General features: G+C 26.7%; 2 protein-coding genes across 3 annotated transcripts in view; one reads left to right on the forward strand and one right to left on the reverse strand.

The window, feature by feature from the left end:
* The window catches only part of LOC117168438 (ATP synthase subunit e, mitochondrial-like), a 2,484-nt gene extending 1,560 nt beyond the window's left edge, over nucleotides 1-924 (forward strand). The window contains exon 3 of the mRNA XM_033354083.1: nucleotides 662-924. Coding sequence (XP_033209974.1) covers nucleotides 662-807 — 146 coding nt within the window. The 3' untranslated portion in view covers nucleotides 808-924. The remainder of the gene's footprint in view (nucleotides 1-661) is intronic.
* LOC117168435 (GATOR complex protein WDR59) overlaps nucleotides 893-11,267 on the reverse strand; it is a 32,654-nt gene continuing 22,279 nt past the window's right edge. Inside the window, exons 16-20 of one of the 2 annotated variants that reach the window (XM_033354080.1) lie at nucleotides 9,223-9,349; nucleotides 6,826-6,855; nucleotides 5,935-6,095; nucleotides 1,438-1,691; nucleotides 893-1,330 (exon numbers count right to left, since the gene is read on the reverse strand). In XM_033354080.1, coding sequence (XP_033209971.1) covers nucleotides 1,191-1,330; nucleotides 1,438-1,691; nucleotides 5,935-6,095; nucleotides 6,826-6,855; nucleotides 9,223-9,349 — 712 coding nt within the window. In that variant the 3' untranslated portion in view covers nucleotides 893-1,190. The remainder of the gene's footprint in view (nucleotides 1,331-1,437; nucleotides 1,692-5,934; nucleotides 6,096-6,825; nucleotides 6,856-9,222; nucleotides 9,350-11,267) is intronic. The other variant, XM_033354081.1, reaches the window with a different exon arrangement.

Genomic DNA, 11,267 nt, shown 5'->3' on the forward strand with positions numbered 1-11,267 from the left:
ATAATAAATAAATTTTCAACAACAATATTTAAATTTCCGACAAAAAAATTCTTTTTCATCCAAAGAAAAAACAAATTTTCAATCAAATAGCTCTTATTTCAACCGAAGAAATGAAGTTTTAATTGAAATGATGAATTTTCAACCAAAACATTAATCTTAAACGAAAGAGTTTAAATTTCATCCCAATTAATTTTATTTCCAACCTAAAAGATGGATTTTCAACTAAAATGATAAATGATCAACCGAAAAGAAGAATTTTGAAACCAGAAGATTAACTTGCAAAGAAAAATATAACTTTTTACAAATAAATCGATTTTTAACCAAATATAAGGATTTTAAACGAAACAGTTGAATTTTCAAAAAAAAAGACAAATTTTCATCGAAATTGTTGGATTTTGTACAAGAAAAGATCAATTTTCGAAAATAAAGATTATTATATTACATTATATTTTCAAACAATTAGTTTAATTTCTAAATAAATAAAAATGAAATAACAAATCATGATTTAACTAGATTAGACTGAGCTAATATGATAAAGTCTGTGACTGTGAATTCAACTGCCATGAGAAGTAAATTTCCGGTTTTTTCATTAAATTCCCGGTCGAGTCGCCACCCTGACTTAATAATCAAAAAATATAATCTCTATAAAAATGCTATCCAGAAACAGCAAGAGAGATAGCGGAAGCTATAACTGGGTTACGAGTCCGATTTGAAGAAGCACTAGGCGTTGACACTGATAAGAAATCAACAGACGATTCAACATCGAATGAAGATTCTACTACTAAAAATGATTCAATTGAAAAGTGAACTTCAACCGATGATTTTGCAGTGACAGAGTAGATCACTTCCAAGGAGGGCGACAAATAGAAGCATAAGAAAAATAACGTTTTGAAAAATACGTTTTATATTTTAAGGAATTTGTACAATCAGGGATGAAACTGGTGAACGTGAATAATGAACAATGATATTAATACTATTTCTCCTAATATAGAAATCCGATCTCTGGCTCAAATTTTTTGAATATGTATAAATATTAAATACAAATATACATACTTTTTTTGTTGAGTTTTCGGAGATCATACAACAGAATATACAAATAAACAATATTTATTTGCAGCAAAGTTCTAATGCTATTCAACGATATTTAACATATTTACATGATGACATTCGATTACTATCCCACGGAAAATTTACATTTTTAGAAAAATTATACTTTCCTGCAAACAAAAACAACCACATCCAGTCGGACATAACGTTTCTGTATCAAACCATGCGGCTAAGTGCTGTGTATGGCCACCATGGCCACAGACTATACAGAAATTGCTAGGGCCTAAAAATTAATTATATGATAGTTGAGTCTCGAGAAGTGGTAAGTTGTAATAGAAATATAGGAGAAAAGGCAAATTTGATAGAATCTTTCGAGAGCTGATTAATTACCTCGTACGGAAATGTGACAAATGGCGCACTGGAAAGTCAATCTCTTGCAATTACTGCACTGCGGACCTTTGCACGTTTTCCCACACAAGGCACATTCACTCTGGTATTCAATACTTTTGTAGGTATCGGTTTGAGACGTGCTAACGTGTTTCAAAACTTGAGCTCTTGCATCCAGGAGCTTCCATCTGTGCAAAACTTCCGCGTAGGCTTTTTTGTATCCATCATAGAGAGCCATGTTTTTTTCATCCAACAATCTAAGAAAATTGAATGACATTCATTTTTCACTTGAAATTTTTTTTTCACTTTTGGAAATATCGATTTAAATTCTTCGAAGTCTGCGAAATCTTTCAAATATTTGTGAAACCGTACAAATATGTTGATATGTTTAAAATTTTTTAATATTTGAAGTCTCTGAAATATTTTAAATCTTTGTGAAATTTTTCAAGTCTTTCTGAACTCTGAAAATTGTGAAATCTTTGTGAATTATTATGAACTGTTTCGAAATCTTGGAAACCTTCGTGAAATCTTTTAATAATTTGTGAAATTATAGGAGTATTTTGAAATCTTTGCAACATTTGTAAAATCATTTGAAATTGTTTGAAATCTTTGTAAAACCTCTGAAATCGTTTAAATGTTTGTGAAATCGTTTGAAATATCTTTGTAATGTTTTGAAAACTGTTTCAAATATTTGAAGTCTGTGAAATCTAGAAAATTTTTGTGAACTCTCTGAAATCTTTAAAATCTTTTTTCAAGTCTGTAAAACATTTTAATTGGTTTGACATCTTTGCATTGTTTCAAAATTTGTATACATTTTTGAATCCTTCGTGAAATCTTCAAAGTCTGTGAAAACTTTTAGATAATTGTGAAATCTTTTCAAATTGTTGACATTTTTTGAATTTTCTAAAATCTTTGGAAATTTCGTGAAACTTTTGGAAATCTTTATGAAATCTCCGTGTAATGTTTTGAGTCTATAAAATCTTTGATATCTTTGAAAACTCTCTCCAAGATTTGAAATATTTTTCGAAATATTTGAACTTTTTGGAACTCCCTGAGATCTTTAAAATCTGTGAAATCTATACAATTTTTATGAACTCTCTGAAATTTTTGAAATCTTTGAAGTCTTTTAAATCTTTAAAATATTTGTGAAATTTTGTAAAATCGTAAAAATTGGTGATATCTTTAAAAATTTTGTAATCTTTTAAGCCTGTGAAATATTTTTAATCTTTGAGAAACTTTTCAAGTCTTTCTGATCTGTGAAAATTGTGAAGTATGTGAAATCTTTGTGAATTATTATGAAATGTTTCGATATCTTGGAAATCTTCGTGAAATCTTTTAAAACTTTGTGAAATTATAGGAGTATTTTGAAATCTTTGCAACTTTTGAAAAATCTTTTGAAATAGTTTGAAATCTTTGTGAACTCTCTGAAATCGTTAAAAATCTTTTTGAAATCTCGTCAATCTTTGAAATATTTATGAAATCGTTTGAAATATCTTTGTAATGTTTTGAAAACTGTTTCAAATATTTGAAATATTTGTGAAATCTTTGAAATCTTCATAAAATCTTTTACCTCTTTCCGAACTCTCTGAAATCTTTGAAGTCTGTCAAATCTAGAAAATTTTTGTGAACTCTCTGAAATCTTTAAAATATTCTAAGTCTGTAAAATGTTTAAAACGTTTCACGTCTTTGAAATGTTTTAAAATTTGTATAATTTTTTGAAATCTTCGTGAAATCTTTGTGAAATCTTCAGTCTGCGAAAACTTTTTAAATAATTGTTAAATCTTTTCAAGTTGTTAACAAAATTTTGAATTTTCTAAAATCTTCGAAAATTTCGAGAAACTTCTGAAAAATCTTTATGAAATCTCTGCGTAATGTTTTGAGTCTATAAAATCTGTAATATCTTTGAAAACTCTCTCAAATATTTGAAATATTTTTCGAAATACTTGAACTTTTTGGAACTCCCTGAGATCTTTAAAATCTGTGAAATCTATACAATTTTTGTGTACTCTCTGAAATCTTTAAAATAATTGTGATATTTTTTGAAATCTTTAAAATTGGTGATATCTTTAAAAAGCTTGTAATATTTTAAGTCTGTGAAATCTTTGTGAATTATTATGAAATGTTTTGATATCTTGGAAAACTTCGTGAAACATTTTAAAACTGTGTGAGATTATAGGAGTATTTCGAAATCTTTGCAACTTTTGCAAAATCTTTTGAAATCTTTGTGAAATCTCTGAAATCTTTTAAATCTTTGTGAAATCTCTTTAATTTTTGAAATATTTGTGAAATCGTTTGAAATATCTTTGTAATTTTTTTAAAACTGTTACAAATCTTTGAAATATTTGTGAAATCTTTGAACTCTTCGCGAACTCTCTGAAATCGTTAACATCTTTTAAGTCTGTAAGCTGTTTAAAATCGTTTGGCACCTTTTAAATTTTTGAAAATTTTTATAAATTTTTGAATCCTTCATGACATCTTTGTGCAATTGTCGAGGTCTTTGAAAACTTTTAAATAATCGTAAAATCGTTTCAAATTGTTACAATTTTTTTGAACTTCTTGAAATCTTTGGAAATTTTGTGAAACCTTTGAAAAATCTTTATGAAATCTCTGTGTAATGTTTTAAGTCTTTAAAATCTTTGATATCTTTGCAAACACTCTCAAATATTTGAAATATTTTTAGAAATCTTTGAACTTTTTGTGAACTCTCTGAAATCTTTAAAATGTTTTAAATCTTTGGAAATCTTTGAAATATTTTGAAATTTGTATACATTTTTGAGACCTTCGTGAAATCTTTAAAATCAATGTGAAAACTGTTAAATAATTGTGAAATCTTTTAAAATTGTTTGAAATTTTTGTGAACTTTCTGAATTCTTTGGAAACTTCGTGAAACCTATGAAAAATCTTTGAAACCGTTTGCAATCTCTGTGTATGTTTTCAGCCTGTAAAATCTTTGATATCTTTGAAAATTCTCTCAAATATTTGAAATATTTAAACTTTTTGGAACTCCCTGAAATCTTTAAAATCTGTTAAATCTTAACAATTTTTGTGAACTCTCTGAAATCTTTAATACCGTTTGAAATCTTTGAAATATTTTTGAAGTCTTTTGAAATTTGTTTAAATCTTTGAAATATTCGTGAAATATTTTATATCTTGGTGAAATGTTCAAAGTCTGTGAAATATTTTCAAATTGTTACACATTTTTGTGAACTTTCTGAAATCTTTTTAAAATGGTTTAAATCTTCATAAAACATTTAAAATCTTTATGAAATCTTAATTAACTCTATAAAATATTTGAAATCTTTGAAGCCTGAAAAATCAGATCTTTCAAATCTTTTAAATCTTTGAGAAATCTTTGAACTCTATGGAAATTCTCTGAAATCTTTGAAATTTTCAGTCTGTGAAATCTATTACATTTTTTTGAACTCTCTGAAAGCTATCCAATTTTTCTGAGTTCTCTAAAATCTGTTAAATCTTTTAAATCTGTAAAAACTTAAAAATCGTTTGATGTCTTTGTGAAATCCTTTAAATCTTTAGCAGTTGGTTTAAACCTTTGAACCCTGCGTGAAATCTTTTAAATGATTGTGAAATCTTTTAAATCCTTAAAGTCTATGAAATCATACAATTTTTCTGAGCTCTCTGGAATCTTTTAATGATTCGTGAAATATTTTAAATACTTGTGAAACATTTTGAAACCGTTTAAATCACTTTGAGCTCTCTGAAATCTTCATGAAATCCTTGTGAACACTCTTAAATCTTTCAAATATTTGTAAAATCTTGTAAAATTGTTAAAAAGCTTTCAAATCTTTCTGAACTCTCTGAAATCTTTGAAATTTTTTAAATACTTGTAAAATGTTTGAACTCTCTGAAACCTTAAAATCTTCATGAAATCTGGCAGACTCTGAAACATTTGAAACGTTTTTGAAATCTTTATAAGCTTTGTGAAAATATTTATAATATTTCGACATCTTTCTGAACTCAATGAAATGTTTGAAGACTTTGAAATATTTGTGAAATATGTTGAAATTGTTTGAACTCCATAATTATTTGTAATCGTTGCAAAATCTCTTAAATCTTTGAAATATTCCTGACATGATTTTAAATCTTTGAAATCCCTTCGAAATCTCTGAAATCTTGTCTCTCAAACCTTTAAAATATTTGCGAAATCTTTGCAGTATTTTGAAATCTTTCTTTATTCTATGCAATTTTTTAATCTATGGGAAATTGTTGGAATTTGTGAAATATTTGTAAGCCCTCTTAAATCTTTGAAATCTTCGTGAAACCTCTCTTAACTCTATGACATTTTTTAAATATTTGGAATCTTTGAAATCTTTGTGAAATATATTGAAATTATTTGAAATATTTGGAAATTTTTAAGCCTGTACAACCTTCAAGACCATTTAAACATTTTGAGATCTTTGTAAACTTTACGAAATCTGTGAAATCTGGTATACATTGAAAAATCGAGTGGTCAACTACTCGGGCACTTCGATTAAAAATTACCTTCCATTTCGACCGAATTCCCCAAATGTATCTTGTATTCCTTTAAGATCATCCAAAGTTTCTGACCAAGAGTTGGATCTGTTTTGCTTCAGAGTTTGGAAATTCCATCCTTCCAGAGTCGTGTCTGCAGGATGTATCGTATGATATGGAGAGCCACCAGGCTGAAAAAGCAATCTTGCTTTAAAAAGTGTAACTTTGAACAAAGCCAAACTCAAAACACAAAGGCTCTCTTCTTCCTTAAAATCTTCCACAGAAATTCACTGAACTGATTTACGACATTGCATGACATCAAAAAAATGCTTCAAACTATTAAAATGTCCTGGAATATTATTACGAATATTTGACTAAACAGACATTTTCTGACACTGCTGTCACAAGTTATAGAAATCATGCAAAATAATACAAAGGAAAAAGTCGAGCTTACAATCTGTACACTGCAACGTAAAACAAAATCCAACATAAACGTTCCATTTCTAAAGGTTCACATTTCAATATGTAGAGTAAGGGAGACTACCCTAGTGTAGATAATTATCCAACAGTAAATAATCATTAATTATAACAACAAAAAATAAAAGTAAAATCATCATTTCTAAATTTTATATATTAACACGTATCGTGCCTCAACTATTAATTGCATTAAATTAATTAGGTTACATACACAAGTATTTTTAATTAATGATTATCTACTGCAGGATGGTCTCTCCTACAGACAAACAGAAAAAAACATTAAGCACAATTTTTGAGAATTTAAATTAGAATTTTAAAATGCAACCAAATCAGATGAAATAAAATCAAACATTTTTATTAATGTATTTAATAAAGTGACCCAAAGAACCATTCATGTAATCCATAAATGTATCATACGATATTGAAAAGTGAACCGCTTCTTACCTTCGGCCACCGCTTTCCCGTGAATAACCTCTATAACAAAGATAATAAAGTATGACGTCAGTGTATGTAAATGTGAAATGTCTTTTCACGAATTGCTACACAATCTGAATTTGCAATTTCTACGTCGGTACAGTATTCACGATTCCTGACGAAGTTTCTAATCCAACAGTAATCAAAGGCAGATCCAGAACATTTCACAAAGGCGACGATTGTGAATTTTATTTATATTGTATCTGATTTATTTATATTTTTCCATCAGTGTTCATATTCATAAAAAAAACCTGAAAGCACATTTTTCTATACTGTCTTACATAGGGTACAATTTTGGTTAAAAATTCATATTTTGAAGTTCAAAAATTCTACTTTTTGGTAGAAAATTCAAATGTTTTGTAGATAAAAAATTCTCTTTTCTGAATCAAAAAATATTGTTTTTAATTAAAATTTATTTATTCCATTTAAGGTTAAAAAGCTGATATTTTTAAGACTAAAAATTCTACTGTTTAATTGAAAATTCTTATTTTTTGTAGAAAACTGATACTCCTGGTTGAAAATTCATCTATTTGGATAAAAATTTACGCCTTTTGTTGAAAATTGATTTTTTTGGTAGAAAATCAAACTTTGGCTGAAAGTTCTATTGCTTGGTTGAAAATAATTCTGTTTTGGTTGAGGATTCAACTAGTTTGCTGAAAATTCATCTTTTTTGGTTAAATTGTATTGTGCTTTATTTAAAGTTAATTTTATTTATTTGCTCAAATATCAACTATTATATTTTTCATTGAAAATTAATCTTATTCCATTTACAGTTCAATTCCTTCGTCGAAAGTTGAACTACTTTCTTAAAAATGCATGGTTTGTTGTTGTTGGAAAATCATAATTTTAGTGGAAAATTCATCTCCTTGGTTAAAAATTGACCTACTTTTTAAAACTTGAACTATTTTGTATAGAAAATTCGTCTATTTGTCTTGAAAATTTAACAATTCAGTAGAAAATTGAACTATGCGGTAGAAAATTCAACTGTTTTGTATAAGATTAGTTTTTTCTTATTTAAACTTAATTTTCTTCAAGTGAAAATTTAAATATTCCATTTTTTGTTGAAAATTGAGTTTTTAGTTTGAATGAAGTAGAAAAACCGTCTTCTTGCTTGAAAATTCAACTTTTTGGTTACAAATGTATGTGTTTTGTTAAAAACTCGTCTTTTTTAATGGAAAATTGATCTTTTTAGTTGAAAATATAATTATTTGATTGAAAAATTCAACCGTTTTGTAGAAAGCTCGTCTTCTTGGCTTAAAATTTTCACTTTTTTGATCAAAATCTATTCATTTTGTTTACAAATGTAATAGTAAAAAACTAATCTTCTCGGTTGAAAACTAATCTTTATTTTACAAGAAAACTTTACATGTTTGCATTGACTGAAAAATCTTGCTTGGTCGAAGATTCAAGTATTTTGTTGAAATTCCTTCTTTTTTTATTAAATTGAACTGTTTCTGATTTAAAATGAAAATCTTCCCTTGGTTATGATATCAACTATTATATTTTTTGTAGCGAGATCAACTTTCTTGGTTGAAAATTCTCAACCTCTTGTTTGAAAATGTAACTACTCTGTTAATTTATAATTATAATTTATATTATTTTTATATTATTAAATAAATATTATATAAAATATTATTATTAAAACGTTATTAATTTATAATTTATATACAATTTTTGAAGAGAATTAAGAGGCCTTAAGAACCTTATGTACCTGATGTACAAATTTTCAAATTTTAAATTTGGTTCTTCTGGGATCTGTCCTTGACAATACTTTATGAAAGAACCGAGTTAAAACCACTCACACCCTAATTCCTTACTTCTACATTTGTGTAAAAACTTCTCATGAGATAAAATAAATGACATTCATCTATCTAGAATGTACGTCGAACAAAATGATAAATACAACTGCACAGAAAAAAGTCTTGTTTTTGTTATAACCTAATTTAAGTTATCTTTAAGTCCGATTTTTTCAGTAAAAGACTGTGAGCCTATTTTTTTGGCTTAAAGAAGACTTCTTTGCCTTAAAATAAGACCAACTTTCTCAATACAAAACTTTGTTTTTCTGTTTGATACTTTAGCAGATATGAGAACTCCCAAAATGAACGAGTGGTTTTATGATTTTCTTAAATGATATGATGTGTGTTTTCGCTTAAAATCTACGTGGATTCATTAGATATCAGACATGGTTCTTAGGTCGTTCGACTAGTAAAAAAGCATCTCGAAGGCATACTATACCGTCGCATCTAGAAGTATAATGAAAAATATACAGGATTTCATGCTTGAAAATCTTAAATACATGCGAGGAGGGCGATCAAATATTAAGAAAAAGAAATCAGCAGAAGATTTTTAATCTAAAAAGATACCTACGCTGACATTCACAGACTTGCTGATCATCCGCCCTTGATTCAAATCTGCGTTTTCTGATCGGTAACTGAACGCACAGCTCAGCATTCCAGCCATTTGAATGTCAGATTGTTTGGCGTAATGCTCTATTCTAAACATACAAATTTACAACGTTTATTTTTTTTAGAAAAGCTTATATAATAATTAAAATAATGATCTTTGGAATAAACTTTTCACAATCAGCAATAAAAATTGGATTATATTAGTCGCAACTAGCCTTTTTTTCGCTCAGTACAAATGGATCATCCCCCCCCCCCTTTCTACATAAAAAAAGAAAATAGCGCCGCAGGAAATTTTTTTAAAAATGTTCGAGGTTAAAATAGCAGTCCTCGAAAATAGGCATGCAATTGTTTAAAAATCAACATCTTTTGTTGCCATTTTGTATAAGTTTATAAAAACTCGTGCATCTTTTTATATCCCTTAAAATCTATAGAAATTCATTGAAATCTGATAATATCTTCTGAAATACGTTAGAATCCCTCAAGTATGGAGAAATCCCTTGATATCTCTGAAATCCCTAAAAGTCCCTTAAATTTAATTTAATTTCTTGACAATGATTTGAAATTTTCTGAAAGCCTACGAAATTATTTGAAACTTTTTAAAAATGTTTAAATCTTGTAAAATTTCCATGAGTATTATGAAAAATTTTTTATTCTCTTGAAACCTTTTAAAATTCTTAAAACGTTTATCATTTTTGTATCGAAGTCTTAAAAAATTAACATTTTATTTTAAATCTTTTGAACCCTTCAATCTCATAACTGACTTTTTTACCAAAAAAAGGCAACTTCAATTAAATTTTTAATTAAAATTAAACTTTTCAATTAAATAGTTACTTTTTTAGAACAAGAGATGAGTTTTCATAAAAAAAATTTTAACAAAATAGTTCAACTTTTAACCAAGTAGTTGAATTAAAAAAAAAATGAATTGCAAATGAAAAATGTCATAGTCGGCATATAAACTAAAAAATATTTTAATTTCAAATGAAAGAGTTGAATTCAACCACAAAGAAGAATTTTCAACAAAATAGTTAAATTTTTAACCAAATAATTGAATTTTCAACAACAAAAGTTATTTACAGCCAAGTAATTGATTTTTCCATTAAAAGGTGAAATTTCAACAAAAAAACATTATTTTTCTACCACAAAAGCGATTTTTAAACATAATAAATGAATTTTTAACTTAAAAAGATCCGTTTTCAACTAAAAATGGAAGTTGAATTTTCAGTTAAAAAATACTAATTTTCAAACAAATAAGAATTCATTTTCAACAGATTACTTAAATTTTTAGCTAAAGAATAACATTTTAACAAAATAATTGAATCCACAATGAAACAAATTATTCTTTAACCAAAAATTGTATTTTTAACCGAAAAGGTGAAATTTCTATCCAAAAAAAAAGAATTTTGAAAAAAATTATATTTCTTAAAAATATTTTCAATTTTTTATTTATCTTTTCAAATATTCTTTTTCGAAATTTTAGGAAATCCTTTGAAATTTTTTGAAATCTTTTTCAATTTTCTCTTGAGATTAATTTATTGAAAAACAAATAACCTTTTATATGCTTATTACACTTCTAAAGTTTGTTTCAACATATATAACAATCAATATTTCGTTTAAAATTTTTTAAAATCTCCAATCAAATAGCTGAATTTTCCACCAAAAATACGCATTTTTAACAAAATAGTTACATTTTCAGCCAAAGAGATGAATTTTCAGCTAAAATTATGAATCTTCATCCAAACCATGAATTTTTAAAAGAAATAAGTTCGTATTTGAACAAAATGGTTAAATTTCCAAACAAAATACATGAATTATCAAAGAAAAATGTTATAGTCGACATTTTAACTGAAAAGAATTTCAATTTCAAATAAAAAAGAGTGGAGTTCATACAAAAAGACGGTTTTTTAACCAAAAACATTAATTTTCGACAAATTTTCGACAAAATATTTTTAAAATGTAAATTTCAAAATGGTAGAAACTGCTTGAAATTTTATTATTTCTTTTTGAAAT

The sequence above is a fragment of the Belonocnema kinseyi genome, chromosome 2, assembly GCF_010883055.1.
Source record: "Belonocnema kinseyi isolate 2016_QV_RU_SX_M_011 chromosome 2, B_treatae_v1, whole genome shotgun sequence".
Lineage (NCBI taxonomy): Eukaryota > Metazoa > Arthropoda > Insecta > Hymenoptera > Cynipidae > Belonocnema > Belonocnema kinseyi.